The 24,083-nt window shown below is 41.9% G+C and overlaps 2 protein-coding genes across 3 annotated transcripts in view; both read left to right on the forward strand.

Moving 5' to 3' along the window:
- thnsl1 (threonine synthase like 1) overlaps nt 1-24,083 on the forward strand; it is a gene marked incomplete at its 5' end in the record, with an annotated part of 333,814 nt that overhangs the window by 97,980 nt on the left and 211,751 nt on the right. The window lies entirely within an intron of this gene.
- Nucleotides 1,237-22,145, forward strand: tnk2a (tyrosine kinase, non-receptor, 2a). 2 transcript variants are annotated; one of them, XM_084341084.1, is made up of 21 exons: nt 1,237-1,485; nt 3,956-4,041; nt 9,322-9,484; nt 9,658-9,728; nt 10,444-10,650; nt 10,849-10,998; nt 11,106-11,201; nt 11,344-11,525; nt 11,622-11,748; nt 11,905-12,051; nt 12,712-12,806; nt 13,254-13,448; nt 14,119-14,210; nt 14,311-14,355; nt 14,461-14,693; nt 17,328-17,531; nt 17,612-18,258; nt 18,928-19,063; nt 19,458-19,553; nt 20,069-20,196; nt 20,873-22,144. In XM_084341084.1, the coding sequence occupies exons 3-21, from the start codon at nt 9,322-9,324 to the stop codon at nt 20,877-20,879; spliced, it is 3,021 nt and encodes a 1,006-aa protein (XP_084197210.1). In that variant the 5' UTR covers nt 1,237-1,485; nt 3,956-4,041; the 3' UTR covers nt 20,880-22,144. The 2 variants fall into 2 exon arrangements, with proteins under 2 accessions (XP_084197210.1, XP_084197209.1); XM_084341083.1 differs by lacking the exons at nt 1,237-1,485; nt 3,956-4,041 and adding an exon at nt 6,944-7,461 and having other exon boundaries at nt 20,873-22,145.

Below are 24,083 nucleotides of genomic sequence, written 5' to 3' on the forward strand. Positions count from 1 at the left end.
AGATAACAGAGAAGCTTGTGAGAAAGTGGTTTAGCCCTCAGCCAAATGCTTCAGCAGAGCCACTTCTTCATTCAAGCAACATATTTATATACTTCCCATAGTGTGCTTTTCAGATTAAAAGCGTGTGTTTCCAAATTTTCCACCAGAGATATTGTAGTTTTGTTTTAATCCACCAGTGCGGGGTTCAGTCACCTCCTGCATTAAAGCTAAACTTAACTAAATAAAACCCAGTTTGCCCGCTCCAGGCCACACGTTATTAGTGCCTCACAAATATCAGACACACTATTTGAATAGACTTACAAAAAATAAACTTTAACTGACAACATGTTTGCAGTTATCAGCATTAAATGGCTGATGTAGTGTTGAAAATGTGTATTTTGGTAAATAATGCTGATTTTGAGGAAAGGGTAACACTTTATAATAACCACCATTAATAAAATGTGAATTTATAGTTAATGTTTGTTTAGTAAACAGTGATTTAACTGTTTTGATTTTAACCCTTGTTTGAAAAATTTACCTTACCTTGAAATAAAATAAATATATAGAAAATTGTATTGTTTTATAAAGCGAAATGTGAAAATATTTATATAGAAAAATTGTATTAACTGAATGAACAAACTGACCTTAAAGTACAACACGATTTCATACTGTTTTACTTTGTTTACATGTGGCGGACCCTGCCACCTTTCCAGCCTTTAACAGTGTTGTGCAAGTTATTTTCCTCTGTTTATTCAGTTATGGAAAAAATAAACATTTCATACTTTGTATTATTACCTTATTTATATTGTAAATATTAAAATTCTGTGTTTGTGTTTCTTCTCCAAAACTACATAATGCCCCTTTAAAACATTTTATTAAAGGTGTACTATGTACTTTTTGGGAAGACATTTTAATCGGAAGACAAAAATGTTTATTGATTGATTTTTGATGATAAGTTTGATGATTAAACCGAACAAACAACCTGACCTTAAAGGACAACAATTTCATACTGTTTTACTTTGTTTATATGTGGCGGACCCTGCCACCTTTCCAGCTTCTAACAGTGTTTCCTCTGAGAACAGCTTGTTTATTCAGTTATGGGGGGGGAAAAGGGTATTATAACCTCATTTATATTGTAAATATTAAAATTCTGAGTTTCTTCTCCAAATCTACAGTTGATAAACCCGTGCTTTTATTTTGAAAGCCTGAAGCTCCAAACAGGAAGTGTAGTTATAACGGTTATTCCGGGGCCAGCAGCGCTACATCTGCGCGTGAGGTTACGCACAGTGACGCTCATAAATCCCGGCAGCAGCCTCAGGAGAGTCCCGGGATTAACGGTGGGAACGGAGAGAGAGAAAGATAACGGACCGGCTGGATTTAACCCAATACCGAGAAACAGCTTCGGCTTCGGCGACGGCGGAGAGCGGAGAGCGGCGGGACGAGAGCTCGGACTGACCGGAGGAAGGAGGGGGGACTGCTCTCCCGCTAAGAGCCCCGTCTTCACAGGTCGGTACTCCGGGGAGGTTAATTTAATGGCAGCTCTGGTTGTCCATCAGGAAGATGAGACGCGTTGCTACAAAACAAACTGCGATAAATCAATAAATCAATAAATACACACGGAGCTGCGGTGATGCTGTGACGGTGAGACGTTTACTGACAGGTGGGAACTTAACGGGACGAGTCAACAGCAGGTTAATCAGCTTTAACTGGAGCAGCAGATTGATCAATTAAAAGCAGCTCTGCTCCGTTCAGCAGAGAGGAGTAGCCTTCATCTCCCCCTGTATTTGTATTAACTGTCCTTATATACTAGTTTAATTTTGTTTATATTTGTCAACATTAACGTGGTAAAGATCCCCCACAGATACACATGCACTAGTCTTAGCCATGATGCTTCTGTTTACTGATATTTGCTTTTAAAATATCAAAAATCTTGCTTATGTTTGTCTCACAGTCAGATGCAGTCACTACCCAGAGACCTCCAGTCAGATTTAGGTCATAAAAATATATTATTTACAACTGAAGACCAGAAAATAGTCCCTGTCTCCACCCCCAGAGGATTTTAACAAGACACAACGATATAAAGTCTTTAATAAAATGTGTTAAAGGTGCATTGTTTTAATATTTACAATATAAATGAGGTAATAATATTTTTTCTTCCCATAACTGAATAAACAAGCTGTTTAAGAGGAAAATAAGGTCCCCTGAACACTGTTTGAAGCCAGAAAGGTGGTAGGGTCCGCCACATGTAAACAAAGTAAAACAGTATGAAATTGTGTTGTCCTTTAAGTTCAGTTTGTTTATCAGTTTATTCATCAAACTGAACAAAAATCAATGAAAATCAATCAATTAATATTTTTCTGTTCTGATTAAAATGTCTTCCCAAATGATAAAATGTTTTAAAGGGGCATTATGTAGTTTTGGAGAAGAAATACAAACACAGAATTTGAATATTTACAATATAAATAAGATAATAATACAAAGTCAGAAATATTTGTATCAGTTTGAAGCTAGAAAGGTGGCAGGGTCCTCCACACATAAACAAACAAACAGTATGAAATTGTGTAGTCATTTAAGGTCAGTTTGTTTATTCAGTCATGAAAACAAAGAGAGTTTGTTTATTTAGTTTGTTTAGGCTTGTAAAATCAGTCAATGACTCTTTCTCTTCCCCCAAACTACATATTTTACCTTCAATCATTTTATTTATTGCACAACAGCTACAGTGAAACATGACTCAGGCTCCCTCCTACAATACCCAGACAAATATGTTTATAGATTGTGCAGCAGGACAACAGTTTGTAAAAGGTGGTAAAATAGATATATAACGCTGTAGTAATAAATATACACACTGTGATGTAAACAGGTAGAGTCAGTGTTCAAACTGTTTTACTTTGTTTATATGTGGCGGACCCTGCCACCTTTCTAGCTTCAAACAGTGTTCTGAGGACAGCTTGTTTGTTCAGTTATGGGAAAAAAATTATTATTTCCTCATTAATATTGTAAATATTAAGGTTCTGAGTTTGAATTTCTTCTCCAAAACTACATAGAGCCCCTTTAAGTACAGTATAATTGAGTCAGTAGTATAAAGTGTATAGGGACATGCATGTATTAGTCGGTGAGAGCGAAGTGCAAAGTGTTAACTAAACAATAAATTGTCATTATGATCAGAATCAGGTTCGTTGCCTTGTAGGATTTCACATAAAAGGAATTTGCAGTTGGTATTTTGTTGCATAATAACACAGAAACAGTAGTAAGAGAAGAGGAAAACAAAAAAGTATTGCAAAAGTCAAGAAAAATAAGGAAATCTCTGCTCATCCTTAAGCAACGTTGAGCTGAATCAGCAATTTCTGATGTTTCAACACGTCTTCAAAAATAAGTTGATTTCTGACTCTGATGAAGACTCAGAACCTTGAAAAGACCACAGATCAATCAATGAGCTCCAGTCCTGTCTTCCCTCGTGAAATCCACACACTAATGTGCAGAGGTGAACAGATATTATACACATATTTAGGCTGAAACATTCAAATCTTAAGTTTTTAAATACTTTAAACAGCAAAGCAAAAGTCCCGGTGGCCCCTTCAAGGGATATCAAACAGAAAACACCGCAGGGACACCAGAATAGAGCGGTACAGGGAGAACAATGCATGCATGGTATTAAGTGTTGCTCACAGATAACAGCAGTGAGTGTTATTAATCTGTAAAAATGAGTGAAATTGAATTCATGTGGCATGGAAAGGGAAATGTGTGGGCTCCTCCATCAAACTGTTTCTTCGTCTGTCTTCCTCGGTTTGTTTCAGTCTGTCGCGGCTGTGAAAGACTCTGCTGTCTTCTGTTTGGAGACAGATGGAGCTCCAGTTTGCTTTGGCGTTTATTAATAATTTGTGTGAAAACAACCACATTTGAGCTGTTGTGTCTGTTGTGTCTCCATCTCTCAGTTTAGTTCATTCAGATTCTCTATGTCTTTATTTTGTGTGTGCAGATGTGGAGTCTCTCCACCCATGGCCTCCACCAGGTGACCTCCAGTGACCTCTCCTGACTCCTGATCCACCAGAAGACGTCTGCAGGGTGAGAGCAGTTTAACACACACACACTGCCTCTCTGTTGTACCAACACATCCACAATGCTGGAGGAAGTACTCACACGTTTTACTTGTGTTACAAGTAGTAAAAATACTCTGATGTTGCAGCTGGTAAAGGTGGGGCTAATTTATTACTTTATTATGTTAAAGATGAGTATGTTTCATCTTTATCCATAATAATACATTAAAATATAGTATATAATTGTATTTTATGTTATTTATCTCAATCTACAAAGTCACTTCAGGTAAAAAGTAAATGTAGTGGACTAAAAAGTACAATATTATCATCTGGATGCAGTGGAGTAGAAGTATAAAGTAGTATGAAATGGACATTATCAAGTAGAGTACAAGTACAAGCACAGTACTTGGCCCACAGTAGTATGAAAAACAAACTTAAAGCTGACGTCTACATTTTTCCTTGTTTCTCGTCACTCTGTTGATATAATTAACAGAATTAAAAGCCTCGCCTTTGTTGTATGAATAAAAAATGTTGATGCTGCTCTAAGTGGTCTTTGCTGGGACCAGGCCTGCCATTAGAAATCCTGCACCACTCCAGCACCACGATCCACCCATCCACCTTCAGCTCTGACACTGACATGGACAGTTTAAAATAAGCATAATAACAGATGGAGTCTCTAACAACTGTTTCAAACACATCCAAGATCCAAGTCATGGTCAGTTTTACATACGTATACTCAATATAACCGTTCAAAACAAGGAGAAAATGAGTGATTGGAGGAACACTGATTGAAGAAAGGACTGCTTTGCATACAGAAATATTATATAATTGTCAGCTGGAATGATAATGATAGTGATGTAAACAGAGGCTTAGTCATGTCTCCCTCAGTGGACCTGCTCTGCGTGGGGATACTCGGCTCTCGCTCAGTTTCTGATGGAGATGATATCACAGGCAGGGCAGCCGACGGTCTGACTCCTGCGCAGGATGAGATGATCTCTTATTTAAAGTGTTAGAGGGTGGTTCTGACACCAGGCCCGGGACAACACACCCAGTTGCTTGCTGACTTTAGGCTGAACCTTGTCAGCAGGTTGCAGTAAGGCCATATAGGGACAGTGTAGCTTTAAATCAATTAGCTGAATGATACAAAGTTAAACATTTGTCACTCATATCCTCTGGTTCCAGCTTCTTAAATGTTATAATTTGCTGTTTTTCTTTGTCAAATATGAATATTTGAAGTTTTTCCGCTGCCTCTACTCTCATTCAACTGTACATATACTAAATTACAGGATCGCTGCTCTGAGAGCTGCTGTTTCCTGGTGTGTCTAATTAGTCAGAGGTCAGTGATTTTGAGGAAACTAAGAATAAAGCCGCACCATAAATCCTCATCCTCATCATACAGGATATCTGTTCACAGTCCTGACTGAATCTCAGGTGTATGTATGCTGAGATGAGAGCGAAGTAAAGCAGCTCTGTTCACTCTTCATGACAGTGTACGTATGCTAAATTTAGCTTCTCTATTTTTAGGGCATCGCCCTCGATAAAACTCGTGCACACACAGATGAAAGCTCTGATTTTATGCTCATTTAGGCCACAGATGCTCAAACACAAACACACACGTGCAGTGGACAGGCAGATATTGTCGACACACTCTGAACTGCATGCACCAGTTAGCCGTCAGATGTTGCTGGTGGCGGGGATAGCTCAGTGGTAGTTGAGCTCAATATGTTTTGATTTAAGCTCACAGGTTTAAGCAGATTGGATTTATGTGTACATTTTATCTCTGTCAGAGCTCAGTGCAAGCAGCGGATAAGCCTTTACCAAACACACTGACTGAATTAATGCCCTTATATCACTCAGATATACCTCATGCTATCTTATTTAAACTGCCTGTGAGAGGGCATGCTGATGTTTGGTCGTCTGTGACAACCTGTGTGATTTAAATTAAGGAAAAAAGGATTCAGGTTTTTATTTTGCCGACCCGTCCTACAGTCCCAGAGCGTCATTATCTGACGAGCTGGGAATGAGACTCAAAAATCTACTTTTCCTCTCCTCTGTATATTTCAGCTTTAGTCCAACATCACCTCAGACTGGGAGTAGCAACACGCTAACGCCTGATTCAAAAGGCTGAACTACAAAATAAACAGTAAAACAACATAAAACACGGCAAAACTTGTATATTTTGAACTGTAAATAATAAATTATACCTTGTGGTAGAAGATTACTGACGCCATACGACTGATGTTAGCTGTTCATCAGAGTGATGGCCTGTGGAGAGAAACTGCATGGACCAACTATTAAAGGATAAGTTCACCCAAAAATAGTTTAGTAGTCCACAAAATGTTTCTGGAGCTTCACAGAAAAACAGCGTTGTGGCGTTCTTCCAAACAACTGAAGGAGATGGTGACTTGATGTTGTCTACAGCCTTCATGCACGGTGGAGCACGTGCACCCACTGAAGAGAGGGTGTGCACTTTTAGTAACGCAATTATCCTGTTGAGCAGCTGAAATTTCTGCTACAGTCTGACATTTTGTCTTGATAAATGTCCATAAAGAGGCCTGAAAAATGCGGAAAATACCAAAGTTATGTCTTAATTTTGCTTATTTTGTGCAACCAACAACTCAAATCAAAACTCTTGAACCAGCGAAGTCAGCTCAAAGCAAAACAACCGCATCATATTCCCATACTCGAGAAGATGTTCTGCTTGTTTGAGGTGATGTCGGGCTGACTGCTGCACCATCTGCATGTCAGCATCCATCAGATGCATGCTGGGAACCGTCTCCCTATTATTTCTCTTTGGCCTGACCATTCGTCCAATTACCCATCCATCTGTCCACCTATTTGTATCTACAGCCTCTCCCCTCCTTCCTCCACCAACCTCCCTCCTCCCTCCCTCCCTCTCCTCCTCTTGTCAGTGCTGCTGAATTATTTAACATCAGACGGTGGGCTCGGCTGCTGAGCCAGAAGGAGATGGAGAGCTAGAGAGGGGGATAAGATGCGGAGAGAAGGGGAAGTATGGAGGTGTCCGACGCTGCAGGAAGCCATGAGTCAGCAGGCAGAGAAACAAGCCGTGGGAGGGAAGACACAGAGAGTTTATAGATAGCTTTAGGTGATACGGTTGGAGAGAGCGCGGCGTCAAATGCCTCCCGGTGCGTTTGTGTGTGCGTGTGCATGCGCCTATCGATCGAGCAGAGAAGGTCACCGAGCTGAGAGGAGATTAGCAAACTAGACTCGGAGAGGCAGAGCTAACGCCTTCTCTGAATAGCAGCTAGACAGGGGGGGGGGAAAAAGGAAGAGAGAGACGACAGCGAAGGACGAGAGGAGCTGCTACAGTATGGGGGAGAGCTATATGTACCAGCGTCTCCCATTCACCAGGGGAGAGGAGGAGGGGGAGGAGGAGGACGAAGAGGAGAGAGACGGGAGGATCGGAGGAAGTGTCGGGGCAGGAATGGTAAAGCCTCAAGTTGTGGTTGGACATGCAGTGATTCTTCTTCTGTCGCTGTAATTACAGTGTGTGTGTGTGTGTGGGTGGGTGGGTGGATGTGTGTGTATGTGTGTGTGTTGATGTGCTGCAACAACAGAGTATGTGTTGTGATTTTAATTTGATTTAACCATTTAGTCCAGTTGTTCACAACCAGTGGTTCTCAAAATGAGGTTCGGGGACCTCCAGGGGACCTTGAGGAGGTTTGAGGGGGCCCTCAGCAAAAAAAAGAAATATTTTCTCTATAATTTCATCCATAAGTATCACAATGACAGAACGTGTGGATATTTAGGTAATTAGTTTCATATATTTTCTTTAATATGAGATTTAAAAGCTAAATTCTTGCAAGGTGGGGGAGCATGAAACAAAATGTTTCCAAGTCCACAGTCTGATTTGTGTCAGTTTAGGGGTCCTTGAGGTGAAAAAGTTTGAAACCCACTACACACCCACAACAAAACAACTTTAATCATATTTCAATAACCAAATCGTATTAATTTAATTGTGGCATATGGCACATTATCCTACAAAACAAGTCACTAAATTGGTTGTTCGCAATCGCAAAGCAAATGCTGTAAAAAATGATAATCAGTCAAAAGGAAAACATTGCTAATGTTATGTTGCTAATATTGGTGATATTAAATCAACATTTGACGATGGAGACGTGGCAAATTCTATCAAAATGTAACTTAAATGTGTACATTTAAAAATAGTTAATGTTTTGTTGTCTTTTTTTGTCCACAACCCAAAGATGTTCAGTATATTGTCATGGTGGAGTAAAGTACCATAAAATATTCACATTTAAGAAGCTGGACATTTAATCTTTTAGTCGACTAATCGTGCAGATCCATAATGTCTGCTGTACCAGTTTAGAGTTAAACCAAAGACAAGCTTCAGTTATCCTGTAATTCACCAGAAAAAAAGCAACGTTTCAGGCATGTCTGGGAAAAAACAAACAAAAAAACAATACATTTAGTGCAGAATTTGTATGTTTTTTTCTTTCTTTTCTTTCCTGTTATTAATGGTGCGACCCCTCAGATTGTCTGATGTTTTTCATAAGTCAGAAATGAAGAGATCTTGACGGAAATGTTTGTGTTAATTTAAACAAAAACAGGATTTAAACTATCAAATATTGATATTAGTATTTGCCTCAAAAATCATAATATAATCATGTCTCTTTGCAGAGACGGAAAGACAAACACAATCCTCAGAAGAAAGAATGATTCTTCCCACACAAACACAATGACAGCTTAAATAATGTGATTAATTTCTGACTCACTCTCACTGAACTGCTTCAACATCGCTGATGCGACATGTTGAGATCCAGATGGGTGAAAAATGAGGCAATAGTTTAAGACGCAAAGTTTGGCTTCCAAGGACTCGACATAAAGAAGTAGTTTGACATTTGGGGCAAATGTTAATCGCTTTCTTGCAATCCGTTAGCTTAGCTTAGCATAGAGACTGGACGCAAGGGAAAACAGCTAGCTTGGCTCTGCCCCCACCAGCACCTCACAGCTCACACTAACATGTGACATCTTGTTTGTTCAGTCTGTGTTATCTGTAGTTTTGCAGGGGTATATCAGGTAAAAGTGTGTTTGTCTGGGATTTGTTTTTATTGAACGTGTTAATGCACAGTCATCCATAATTTAGAGTAGCTCCTCCATTTTTCACTTCAGTGTCCATTAACAGTGTCCATTAGCCTCACCCTGTAATGATAACTGATCGGTTGAAGCTAAAAACACAGAATCAGGGTCTTGTATGCACTGAGGGCACAGTGTTTTTTCACTGATGTGTCCACACGTGTAGTAACAGCAGGTGAATGTGTGTGTGCAGATGCAGTGTGAGGAGGGGACGGAGTGGCTGCTGGAGCTGCTGACAGACGTGCAGCTGCAGCAGTACTTCCTGCGCATCCGTGACGACCTCAACGTCACGAGAATCTCCCACTTCGACTACGTCAAGAACGAAGACCTGGAGAAGATCGGCATGGGGCGCCCGGGTACGTCCTCTTTCCTGGTCCCAGTCTAAAAATATCCATTTTATTTTATTGATCTTTCCTTTTTACATTTTTCTGAAATGGTACTTACGTCAAATATCTGAATAATTCTTTCACAGCTCGTTAAAATAAGAATATAAAATGTCTTCAGTGTGTTTGTTATTGTGTCACTTCAGGTCAGAGGAGGCTTTGGGAGGCCGTCAAGAGGAGAAGAGCTCTTTACAAACGCAAGTCCTGGATGAGCAAGGTGCGGTACCACTCTGTACTCTAACACACACACATACACACACACACATACTTTGTTACATTCACACACAGTCTTGTATTTCATAACATGTATTCTCTGACTCTTTAACCCCGACGTCTCACCGCCAACTGAACAAAAGTTTGAATGCCAAATAAGATAGTGTGATGTTAGTCTTATTCAAATATTAAACACATTTCTTCTGATAGATAACCAGACTGAGTACTGCCAAATGCTCATATATTTGCAGGGTGACTATGTATATTTAAAGAAAGTTAAATACCTTTTATTATCACTGTAAAATGGATCTTATATAATGAGTAATGTATATTATTAAGCTCATATTTTCATAAGGGAAGATGCAGATGCACTAGGAAGTAAAACCAGCATTTTAATAACCTTTAATTGGAGACGACAGACATCTGCAATGCTGCGACGTTCAGTGAAACATGTTTATACTATTATTCAGAGCAATACATCACAACAACAATCTCAAACAGTAAACTAACTGGTTTTTAATTAAAGATCATATTCTTACATTTTATGTCTCATGTTTTGTCTTCAACATCTTATAAAAGTGTTTTCCCTTAAACGTTTTATCCCTTGGATTGGTGTGTTTTGTTGATCCATAAATAAACAATTTAAGTAAAAGATCTTCCTGTTTATGAGAATGAGAACGAAAACCAGGGTCACAAGGTTTCGTCCTCCGGGCCTGTAGGTGTTTCCGGTGAAACGACCCGACGCCGACCCCCAGCAGCCCCTCCCTCAGGGGGCGACGTCCAGCCCGGCCCCAGCCAGCAGCGAAGCTCCCGCCTCGCTCACCTGCCTGATCAGAGAGGCGGAGCTGCAGCTGTTCGAGCGGCTCGGAGACGGCACGTTCGGGGTGGTGCGGAGAGGAGAGTGGACCGGACCCAACGGCAGAGTGGTGAGACACAGGAGAGAGTTTCTGCACCAACATGGAGTCAACTTGTGCTCATAACATGCTGTTGATTAATAAAGATAATAATACAATTATTTATATACAATCAAAGTTACAAAGAGCTTCACAGTAGATCCAGATAATAAAAGTAAATAAGATTTAAATTGATTGACAGTCGTCGTCTCTCCCTCTCTGTCTTTGTAGTTGTCGGTGGCGGTGAAGTGTCTGAAGGCCAGCGTGTTGGACTCAGACGGTCTGGACGATTTCATCAGAGAGGTGAACGCCATGCACTCACTGAGCCACCAGAACCTCATCCGGCTGTACGGCATCGTCCTCACACAACCCATGAAGATGGTAAAACACACTTATTCTCATCTTCTCTTATTTTTTAGACGTAAAAATGAGACGTGTTGATGTAATAAGCTGAGTGTTTTATCTCCATCTTGTGTGTTTGTGTGTAGGTGGTCGAGCTGGCCCCTCTGGGTTCCCTGTTGGATCGTCTGAGAAAGCGGCAGGGTCACATCCTTATCTCCTCTCTGTGTAACTACGCTGTGCAGGTCAGTTAATACCAAACAGATCAAACACACAAGAGGAAGTGGAAGTGGAAACCCTCTTGCACACTAAAAAGTACAACATTGGCCTGTGAGATGTAGTGGACTGGAGGTGTTATTAAGTAATGCTGTCTCTGTTGGTGCGTAGGTGGCGTGCGGTATGGCCTATCTGGAGCAGAAGCGTTTCCTCCACAGAGACCTAGCGGCTCGCAACGTTCTGCTGTCCACCAACGACACGGTGAAGATCGGAGACTTTGGCCTGATGAGGGCGCTGCCAAAAAACACCGACCTATACATCATGGAGGAGGGCCACAAAATCCCTTTCCCGTGGTGAGAACAGCATGTGATTAAGAGTGATTAAAACAGGTTTGGTATTATACTTTCTCTGTTTTCTTTATCTCTGTCTCCGTCCTTGTCTCGCTCCAGGTGTGCTCCGGAGTCCCTGAAGTCTCGTACTTTCTCCCATGCGTCTGATACCTGGATGTTCGGGGTCACTCTGTGGGAGATGTTCACCCACGGACAGGAGCCGTGGGTGGGCCTCAATGGGAGCCAGGTGCAAGCACACACACAGACGTTTCCATCTTTCCTACTTTTCCATTAAAGTTCAGATTAAAACATTCCAACTACAAAAAACAGTTGCAGCATCTCGCAATTTTATAAATTCACCTGATATTAAACAGTATTCTGTGTTTTGTGCGTCTGTTTTCAGATCCTCCACAAGGTGGACGTGGAGGCCGAGAGGCTGTGTAAACCAGAGGACTGTCCTCAGGACCTCTACAACGTCATGCTGCAGTGCTGGAGCCCCAAACCTGAGGACAGACCGACCTTCACTGCGCTCAGAGACTTCCTACTCGAGGTAGCACATCAGTTTCAGTCGAATGTAATCAGAAATCGTAAGTCAGAAAATGTCCAAAACAGTTGTGACGCCAACTTTTTACATTAATCGTCTCAAACATCTGGTTTGAAAATAGCAACTAGCTAGCTAAAATTGCTAGCTAGTCGGGGGCTAATTTCTGTGTTTACTTGTGATTGGACTGAGAGAAGCGTTTAAAATGATTCGTATAGATTTAAGTTTATTTGGAAACGATAGAGTCACCGCACTTCCCCCCCTACATTTCCTGAATCTCAGCAAAATTCAGCATGACCTGAGGAGACATGTTCAAATGAGAGTCAACACAGAAAGGAGACCCCTGGATTAGCTTCCGTTGCTAATGCTAAGAAAGCCAGACAGACAGACAGCTACTGTAGTTTGCTAAACAGGCTAGATCAGCTTTATTTAAACTCAGAAGAAACTAACTTCAGTGCCACATTGAATTGATCTAATCCATCTAAATGTTGCAAATCAACATCTCTGTGGTCAAATCTGGAGCACATTCATCAACAAGAAAGGATGAAATCTTATTTAGCATGCAGTTTAAATGTGACAAGAAGTAGTTTGTCATGAAATGAGATGACAGTAGTAGTTCATTAGACTGCTGCTTTTTGTATAAACTGTATGTGTGTATGTGTTCTGCAGACGACGCCGACAGACATGAGAGCCCTGCAGGACTTTGAGGAGGAAGACAAGCTTCAGATTAAAATGAACGACGTCATCACCATCATAGAGGGAAGGTCAGTGTGTCACAATCCTTCACACACAGAGACACACACAGCAGTATTTTAATGAAATTACTGGTTTTGAAAGTCTTGCCTGTGTGTGTCAGTGCAGACTGGACGGGACAACAAATGCATCTTTTGTTGACGCTGGATTCTTTGCATTGTGGAAGATTACTGTAATTACTGTCTCGTTACTGGCTCGTTATAGTTTATTGTGGCTTCTTTTGATTGGACAGACACACATCTGTTCTGTCTCGTGTGTGTGTGTATCGCTGCCCAAATGAAAACCCCCAAGCTAACAAGATATTGCTAGATTTCCACTGTCGTTTATACATTTAAATAAGTGTATTCATGTGACAGAGGCGTTTTTTTGTACTCAGGAAAGTCCCGTTATTGTTGAATTTTATCTCTGCTCGATTTCATACTGATGCGTTTGTTTCTGTCGATATGTGTGTTTTTCAGGGCGGAGCACTACTGGTGGCGAGGTCAGAACAGGGGGACGCTGCGTGTCGGGCAGTTTCCTCGCCACGTGGTGACGTCGGTGGCCGGCCTGTCCGCCCACGACATCAGCCGACCACTCAAACACTCGTTCATCCACACTGGACACGGAGACACGGACCCTCACAGGAGCTGGGGACACGCAGATCGTATAGACAGGTTGATAACACGCACAGACTGAAGTCACACGTTTAGTTAATTTAATTAATTATCTGATTTTAAAAAAAGAAAGACACTGATTCTGATAATCAATTTACTTTTACTTGTACTCTTGATACTTAAGTACATTTAATATCAGATACTTTACCAATTTACAACGAAGTCTCATCTCTCACGACACTTTCTAGACGATACGCTGTTATTAATTTATTTACAGAGGACTCAACATTTACACTTGGAGACAGTGGCGAGAAAAAAGAAAGAGTGAGCAGTGTACTCTGTAACATCTCAGTAAGATTTTAAATACTTGTAACAGAGTTTCTCTACACTGTTTTACTTGAGTAAAATATCTGCTTCCATCTTTGTCCACTGGAGAGCAGCAGAGCATCGCCTCCACTTCACCAACAGATGATCTGCTTGTTCAGCTTTTTTCAGTCGAATACTCAAATCCAGAGAAACCTCACAACTGCTGCAAAGACAGAAAGAGCCTCAAAGCTCAGATTTTTACAGGCACCAGTAACATTTATTAGCTTTGACAGATATGAAGAAGAGATGGTAAAGAAATAATAGGTTCCTTTGTTCTTTGGCCCATTTTGTGCGTCATATTTAAATGCTGAATGAATTCACAGACAGGAACTAAATCTGACTTTTCACGTCTGCTCCCTTTCAGTCTGTACTTGGGGAATCCCATGGACCCTCCTGACGTCCTTGGCATGGACTCGGGCATCGCGAGGCCGACCAAACTCCCCAATCGTGCCAAGAGTACATTTATTCAGACATTCAAACACAAACACGCCATTTCTTTCTCCTTTTAATAGCTCACAATCAGAACTAATAAATGTCTAAAAACTCTCTTTACCAGAGCAACCTCCTCCTCGTCCGCCCCAACCTGCTGTTCTGCTGAAGAGTAAGTTCTTCTCTTCTTGTCCTGTGCTGTCTGTAAATCCACAATCTCACCTTTAAATACCTGCTGCTGTTATTGCCTGACTCCGGTGTTTGTACATGTGTCCAGAGCCGTTCTACGACTCCGTGATGGACGATTACGACGACGATGACGACACCAGCGCTTCGTCTGGGCTGAAGAGGCTGGGAGTGTCTCTGGGTCTGAAGCTCCGGCCGTGGGAGGGGTCCGGCGTGCGCTCGGCCAAAAGCGAGGTGTCGCTCATCGACTTCACCGACGACAGCTTCAGCTCGACCACGCCCTCGCCGCTCACCGAGACCCGGCTGGATGAAGACACACTGAAGGTACAGTCAGAGCGTTAAAGTAGTCGGACCTGTCAAACAATCAGAGAGTCGGTTAGTTAATTTTTTATTCCTGTGTCATGCCAAAATCTGGTCCATCATGTCGTGTATGGCATCTTCAGGTTTTACAAATATCCACAAAAATATATAAAAACATGTAATAAATTAAATAAAGATTAACTGTATCACTCATTTCTTGCAGGGGAAAAACAGCACATAAAATATAAAAAATATAAAACATGATTCTCAGTGCCATATTGAAATTTCATCATCCTAATCTTCGTCATCTTGAGTCCACATATCACCAGCCCATTACTCTTTAAACCAAGTAAGCACAGATTCTCACAGACCTTTTCATTTTTAAGAAATACTTCAACCAGTCCAGTGTTACTGAACAATGTATACACATCTCTTGACAAGGCCCAGTCGTGTGTTTATCCCATGTAAATACTTTTAACGTCAGCCAGTTTTCTTCCATATAAAGTAACCTATTCCATAGCTGGGCAAAGTATATCTTCCAGCGAGCCTCACATGGTTCCCAACCCGTGTCCCCCACTACAGCTAACTTTGGTGTGTATTTACGTTTGGGGGTGCTCTGTTTTGGACTGATTCATACAGCGGGATGTTTGGAAGGCCTCGAACCCCCAGCAGAGTAAACAAGCAGAGGACACACACAAGCTTGTAAAAAGTTTTAAAACTCATATCCTCAACTCATATACAATGTATTTACTGTACACTACGACTTCTGGTTAAGAAAAACCACACTGCCAGACCAGCAGCCAGAGGGCTCTCAATAATACAGGATTGTTATAGCTTTTGCAGCCCCGCTTGTCACTACACCGCTGAAGTGATTAGTATGACAGCTGGGAAAGTTGTTTTCCGTTTCTGTTAACGCACTCGAGCTGTCAGGCGATCATAGAAGGGGAAAAGGTCTTTATTCGCTGTTTCTCACATGTTTTTCCAGCTAATGCGGTGGTTTGAGCTAACTTTTGACCTTCTGGGTTCTCTCGACACAACCAGCAGCTCACACAGAAAGCAATTGTGCCTCAGCGTTTCAAAGATCTTCAACTCCTGTCAACCTCACATCGGCTAATGTTTCCAGCAAGTAGTCCCGTTCAGTTCCAATTAGTTTGTTAGACATGTGAACGGTTATTTTTGTGTTCCCACCAGACCGCCTGGTCTTTGGCTTAGTAATGTCCAATATAATTTATTTTTCTTTGAAGGCGCCTGAGGCAGGTGCAGTGTGATGGCTGCGTACTCCTTGATGGCCATGTACATACTTACAGTAACTTCTCCTCATCCTCTGGCTCCCTTTGGTCATCTCGACTCAGCTGTGTTTAACAGTTTCAACATGCTGTTTACAACATGAAAATGTAGCTGTCTTACCTTTTGTGGAGCATATGGAGATGCATTTTTACCATCTAAGTGGCTTTATAAAAGTAGAGTTATTTATTTTGGTCAACTTTTTTTGTTTTGAGCCTCTATGAATGGCGATATCCACCACTTTGGCCCAGACTAAAGTATCTCCACAACCGTCAGATGGATTGCCATGACATTTTGAACGGACAGCAGAAATTCAGATAGCAGTAACATCAGATTATATATTAACAGTCATGTGGTCGAGACAAGGATCTCAATGCGGTCTCTTATTCAACATGTAGCATGTGCTTGGAGTTTCCCATATTCTAAGAAAAATCATCTTGGTGTTACATAACAGAAATACTGAATAAACAATGATATTAGATTGTCTTTCAAAAGCTACCATCCCTAGACAGATACAGTAGATGAAGTGAGCAATACGTCATGTTGAGACAGATTATCTTCCAAGACTGGATATTTAAGTTCATGGGATATTTGATGGAGATGGAAACAGAACCCGACGTCCTGGCATCACTTTGTCTCTATACATTATATGTAACTGTCACTTAAAAAGAAAAGTTCACTCAAAAATGAAAGTATGGTCATTACCAACTCACCTCCATACCGATGAAAAGTCAGGTGAAGTTGCGTAGTCCACGAAACATTTCTGGAGCTTCACAACAAAACAACGTTGGAGCATTCTCGTCAACAACTGAAGTAGATGGAGACTTGTTTAATATGTAAAGAAACAACCAAAATCGTCCAGTGTAGGCTCTCTGGCAGTCGATGTTCCCGGTGTTGCACCATCATTTTGTGTTTTAAAAAATCAATACTCAGTCCCACAACAGATGCTACATTTAGAAACTGCTGCATGTGTCTACTTCGTGTGCAGTGGGGCCAGCAGCAGAGTCGCAGGAGTCACATTTCAAGTTTAACATGTCGAGAGTAAGGAGAGTGTACTGACGAGATGATGGTGGAGGATTTGTAGTCAAAGCAAAATGCAAAAGCGCCTGTTTGGCAATGTGTCGGATTTAAACCTGGTGCGAACAGGGAACCTGATAACGTTAATGAGGAAAAGTAGTTGGTTACCTCATTGAGAAGTTGGAGGTGTGCAGCCTTTCACCTGCAGCTCTTCATCTGACAAGATGTTATTTACGCCCTCGAGGTTGTGCACCCACTTCAGATATGCCAACACTTTGTAGTTGAGGATTTCGGCTTAAAAAAAGACTTTCCTTTAAGGCCACCTTCTCCACTTCTGTCCATCCCTCTCATCCTCAGGACACTCCATCCATCCTTGACTGGCCTCTCCCCCAGCCAGCTTACGACGAGGTTACTACCGAGCTTGAGGACCAATCGGAGGACCAGGAGGTGCGGTCCATCAACAAAGGATTTACTGAGGACACAGCGGCCACGCCGAGCGCTGGTATGGCGGGCAGGAGTGAGTCGCAGTCAGCTGACCTCTTCCAAGAGCTGCAGCGAGAGGTAGAGAACATTTAATATATATTTTCAGTTTCTATATCTGTTTTCTATGCTAACTCTTCTTTCTGTCTCTGCGGATGTAGGTGATGGTGAAGCTGCAGGTTCCCATGGCAACAGGCCGTTCCCTCCCATCCTCCCCCCTCCCCATGCCCCTGGCTCCTCTGGGCCCCCACCGACAGATCTACCTGCCTCCTCCCTCCCCCTCCTCCACCTCCTCCTTCACCTCCTGTTTCGAGGACCGGCCGGTGCTGCCCCCTCGCAGCCCCGTCCCCCCGCTGCGTCCCTCCAAACACAACATCACCAACCGCACCTCCAACCCGCAGTCGCGCACAAGCTCCATCTCCCTGGGCGACCCGGAAGACACGCCTCCTCAGATCCCACCCAGAGACCACGCCTTCTCTCAGCCGGGCTCCCGCTCCTCCTCTCCCCTCCCCCTGGTGCCGCCGCTCTCCTCCTCCCCCGTGGCGCTGCCTCCACCTCCCCTCTCCGTCTCCCCACGGCGGGCGTCCGGACTCCTGGGCCCGCTCCTCTCCTCCAACTCGTCCGCCTCCTCTCTGCCTCCAGTGGCATCATATTCCTCACAGCTCGCAGCTCGCGGCTCCTCCTACTCGTCCGGCTCCTTATTGGAGCCTCTCGTCTTCCGTGAGGGGCGTGGCCTGTCCACACTGATCGACGGCTCCCAGAGCTCCGCTCCCGCCCCGCTGCCTGATCGACCAGCGTATCTGGAAAGGTTTGTTACTCATTTCAAACACTGTCTAATGTCGTTGACTCTTTATCATATAGGGGCAATTTTTCAAGGAAAGTTTGGGGGAACGTTACATTTGTTCCCAGTATTTCATGTCTGTTGTGTACAGTTGTTTGTTGATACTGCGTCCCTGCCATATTTCCTTTGTTTTTAAAACAAACTTTTCACAATTTCCCACTATGTGAGAGTTAAAATTAACGAACTAATTTAATAAATTAAAGGAGTAATTCCTCATTTTCGGAAATAAAGTAATTCGCTCGTCTTGGGGAGAGTCTGTCCAGGAAGTTACTGCCTGGCCAAGAAATAGTCCAGCAAATAAACTCCTCCAAAACAGAAATCTGAGTTTAGTTTTTGTACACATTCAACATTAGTCAGGTTTGCAGGTGTAGGTCGGTGCTGCAAAATCACTGTACTTATACATTTTTATATTTTCCATAATGTAAAACTACTCGTACTTTTGATCGTATCATCTTCATTAGCTGATGGACTGTGCCAGTTAATAAACAAACATGAAATAAATGTGTTTTCATTAAAACACATTTGCTTAAGTGCACTTTTTCATTAAAAGATAGAACATCGATACATTTTTAAACATTCACTCATACTTACTGTAATAAAACTGTCCTTATTTTGTATCTGTGGTTTTCTTATCAGATACGGAGCAGCCAACATGGCGGCAGTCAAACCCATGATTCAGCGGCCCGGCGGAGCCAAACCAAACTCCTCCTACAACAACAACAACGGCCGAACTGCAGTTCCCAGCATGCAACAGGAGCAGAGCATCACACAGGTAAGAGAAAGGAAAACTCTTGCTGTTGTTTTTTAATCTATATTTTTGCTTGTAAATCTGCCTGTTTTGTTATTAAAATGTTTTTGTGTCAGTGAACGAGAAGAGTATTCAGAGTTTACAGACATTTATTTACATTTTTAACACATTATGGCCGCACCGTGCCGAATACTGATGTGCTGAAAGATCAAGAGTAAATCTCAACACAACAAAAGGCGACTGTTTGTCTGTTCCAAAGCCCATTTTTATAAATTAAGTTACATTTGATTTTATATTCAGTCGCATTCCTGCTTTCATCAGCTTCCAGGAAAACATTTTTGAAAATACAATCTGTTGTTCCAGACATGTTTCTATTAACTTCAATCCTCAATTGATTATAAGTTGATGTGATCGATAGGTCCAAGGCGCCGTGCACGGTGTCACACTGGAGGAATGTAAGTCAGCTCTGCAGGGTCACAACTGGAGCATCCCTCTGGCCGTCAATTATTTAAAGGTACACTCATACGTCTACATACTTCTACTCTTTATAGTTCTTTGTTAGCCTTGAAAGCTTAACTCCAGCTTTTCTGCTCTAGAGTAGATGTTACCAGGTACGATAAAATAAAAACTAAAGTAACATTTCCTCCAAAGAAATGTTATTCATCTCTTTTTGTTTTTTACACCAGTACACGCAGACATACAAGTGCAAAAATGTGAAAACATTTCTGCGTTCTTTCAGGCATTTTTTCCCCTTAAAAAGGCAAAAAGGAAATATTGTGATCTCAATTTCCATCAATCAAACTCTATAAGATGCACATGCCTCAATGGCAAAACATTGGCCAAATAAAGACACTGTTAGTTTTTAGTATTTTAGTTTGGTTTGGTGGTTATGTTACGCTTAAGACCAAGACACAGACTGTCCCTGATGGCAACAGGCCCCTACGCAGATGTTAAAAATGCATGCTGGAGTATATAGTGGAGACATACTGTAAAAAAAAACTATCAAACAACAAGCCTTGTGTGTTGAAGGTGGAGCAGCTGTTTCGTCTGGGCCTGCGGTCGAGAACCGAGTGTGAGGAGCTTCTGCAGCGCTGCCAGTGGAACCTGGAGGAGTCCAGCACGCTGATGCTGGACTCGTACGGACCACATCGCAACGTGTAAGAATGCAAAATGAAAACTATGCCAGTCAGTATTGTACAGCAGCTGTTTATGTCCATTCAATCCTAATTTAATTGGACTTTGCTTTTGTTTTAATGTGTAGTTGAGTTTGTGGGAAAAAAAAAAAAAAAGATGCAGCGATAGTTGGATAACACAAGCACATATGGGATGAAGATGTCACTCCATCTGCTCTTCCTGCCTGTCGGTCTGGTGCTCCTGTGACTGTTAAGACACCCGGTCAGAGTGTCGACATGCTGTCAGAGCTTCCCAGAAAAGTTTCAAACAGCGACTAGAACAAGTGGAACCAGAGTTAAAAGCACATCTCAAATCAGAAAATAAATAAATAAAGATAATAAAAATGTTAAAGTCCTAAAGCCTTGTAGCTCTGGTATATAATTTAAAAGATAAATAAAATAAATAAAATGTAAAATAAATACTGTAGCATCATTCAGACACAAGACAATTCAAAGTGCTTAAGAGAGACATATAAATGCTAAAACAATGTTAAAATTGCATTTAAAGCAAAAGCAAGCAAATAAGTTACAGATTAAAATAAAAAAGCTGGAAGTTACACCTTGGACTCATCGCATCAGAGATTTTCTAACAACCCTTCACATATGATGCCATCTCTCTCTCTCTCTCTTCTCTCTCTCTGTGTCTCTGTCTCTCTCTCAGGAAGTGACAGCAGGCGGACATCAACCACCGACGAGCTTCTGATGACTGGATCGACACGCCATCGCTGACCCGCTCGGATGACTCATCGCTGCGAGGACTCGGGGACACGGCGACGCTTTGTAATGAATGGAGGAAACGTGTGCCTCATTCAGTGTACTGTGAATACCTGCTTCTACCTGTGTCATACACATGCATGCTCATTATCAGCTGACGAGAGCAGCTTGTCGAATGAGTCACTCAATTTACTTGAACAGATGCTATTTATGTTTCGTTTTTTTATTATTATTATTATTACGTGAATAATGAGAGTTTATATTTCCGCTGGTAGCTACTGCAAACTTTTACTGGTTGTGAATTTAGCTGTGAATTACGTGCATGTCAAGGTTTGTGCCCATGCCTTTACGCTGTAAATGAAGCGATATATAAAAATCAGGGAACTGTCAGCTGATGTTTTTACGAAAATAGTTAAGATGCTGTATTGTATATAGCACTTTTAATGGACGTGACGACACATTAACTGCTGGTCAGAAGATGGTAAACAATTTATCTAGTTAGTGAAGCGATAAGATACTGATATCATGTATTATTAATGTATCATTTGTGTCTTAAACGAAGCTTTTTAGGCTTTCTAAAGGCGTGAATTGTGAACGGATCGAGAGATTTTTAGTTTCGTCTTCGGCAATAGGATGCCAAAACAGAAATGTGAAGATATCTACCATCTCCTTATGAATACAGGGTATAAGAGTTGAACCTCCACACATTATATAACTGGAAATGGATGTTAAGTATTTCTTCAGATGAAAATTACTGCTGTATGATAATCATAAACACATGCTGAAGTGCTTAACTATCATTTACCTGAATAAGTAGGACCTGCTACGTGAGAGTGTTTGCATGTGTGCTCAGTGCTGCAGTGCTGTATGGGTAATTATACGCAGCTAAACAGAGATAGAAATAGACAAACTGTCGTTTTTGCAGCTACTTCTCAAAAGATATAATTCAGACAATATTTCAAAACAAGTGGGCAAGAAATGTTCAATGTTTGTGTGTGTCTGTGCGTGTGTGTGTCTGTGTGCGTGTGTGACGTCCGTCCCTCTTCAGCTCAGCTGTAAGCTCTTGTAGTCACGCTGCTGTATGTGACGCTGACTGCATTATACTGTAAAAATAAAGCAGCTTCTTAATGAGAAATGCAAATATGGCCGCTGCCACTGTTTTATAATAAAGTGAAATATGAGTCATTCTCTTTTTTCAAAGAAAACATCTGTGTTCTGTTTTTATTTAAAAAATAAACGACTTAAAGAAACAGCCAACATTAACGTCTCCGTCAGTTGTACACAGGTAATATAATACATCTGTGGTCTTTGTGAAATCACAAGACAGTTTTGGTATCTTGATCGTAGGATCATTTGTGTTTATTCAAGTTGCTTGTGTGAGTTCACCCACAGGCGTATTCAGGTGCACTCACCAGAGAGTGATCTTTTTTGTTATCCTCCTGTGTCTTCTTCCCATCTCCTCTCTTTATTATAAAGCACATTTCCCCTCCACTCAACAGTCAAAAAAGAGAGAATTACAGTACAAAACAAACTGAGCTCTCCTCAAATCCAGGAGTTTATTCCACCTGAAGCTCTGCCCATGGCTGTTTCCTCTAGAGCTCGCCGGCTATCTGCCAGTTAACGCTAACGGGGTTGCTCTTTGGTACAATTTACCGCACAGGAAGCCATATTATTTGCCCAATATTTGCATTTCCCAACACCACAAACACAACCGAGCTGACCACTCAAAGTGGTCACGCTCTTAATTATGTCTAACTAAATATACTTTAAACAGGCATGTTAACACGCAATGCCTGACTACTCAAGACAAAGCACTTGTTGGAGACGTGTGTTAGCAGCTAGTTTGCTGCGTTCGACGAGCTCTCTCAATATACACATAAACATATACAACTCTGATAATGCCACGATCATAAATACACAATAGCTATCACAAACGTTCCTCATTGCCTCAAGTCTACCCAGGATGTTATGAGATTTTCTATAAATAAAACAAAAGATGCTTTGAGAAAAACTAACCAACCCTCGCTTTATTCATTCATTTTTTACAGTTAACAATGCTGGGAAATTCTCAGTTCACTACATGTCTTGTGAATGCCATCAATTAACCGTCTGAAAATATACCAGAAGCGATTAACAGAACAATGACAACAAGAAGGACATTGAATCCACCCACCACTCATGGGAAGAAAGTCTAAATATGTTCGACTAAAACTTGCTTTTGTCAACAGTCTTCTAACAGCTCTGAGCCGAGTGACGGGTTCAAACGGTGCACGAGTCCTTTCTCTAATGGAAGTCTTGTCTCTTGCCTCCTCGGGGATCAAACCTGCAACCCTTCAGTTATGGAAACCCCAGGCCACAACACCTACCGCCCATCCACCCCTCCTTTTGTCCCTCACTCACTCACTCCTCCGCTCCTAAATTGATCGCAGCTGCAGTGCATTGTGGTCCGATTGCACAGTGTGATCCCTGGACGGCACGGTTCAGCAGCCTTTCTCTGCAGACGCTCGCTCTGCACTTCCCCGCTACAGCAGTAAGCACTCTGTCACGTCCACACAAACACACTGGAACACATACACAAAATACATGCACCTTTTGTACCTCACAAAATACTGCAATGTACCATAGGAGGGAGTTCGTGGAGGTTTATCTTCACAGTGAGCTTGGCCTTAATGGTGGGAGCAGTGAACCTCCATATTTCTAGCTGCTGTCTGTATTATGATTCAATTTGGAGAATACTCTCTTGACTGGTGCAACAGATGGCACTTACAAGCTGCTCTCACGCCGGGTGTACCCAGCTTAATTGCTCACCGTGGGGACACAGTGCTGCAGCAGTCGCTCTGAGAACAGTCAGCGTACGCAACATGTTCACTTGGTGCATTCGTGAGCTCCTCGGATGGTCATTTCCCGAGTTGGGTCGTCGTTCTTCTGACTTCCGTATGTTCACGTGTGTCATGTTGGAATGTGGGAGCAGCGTGGACGCCAAGAAGTTGTTATTTTCCATTTCATCCCAACAACACGTTGCCATGTGTTTCCTGTATTTGAGTGACAAGGCAGCGCAAAGGAAACAGATACAATGACAAGACAATACATGGTTTTGATAAAGGTTTCTTACCATCAACCCAGTGTGTACTTTCCTCCGCCATGTTTCAGGGTCATGT

The sequence above is a fragment of the Pagrus pagrus genome, assembly GCF_965226575.1.
Source record: "Pagrus pagrus genome assembly, chromosome: 20".
Classification (NCBI taxonomy): Eukaryota; Metazoa; Chordata; class Actinopteri; order Spariformes; family Sparidae; genus Pagrus; species Pagrus pagrus.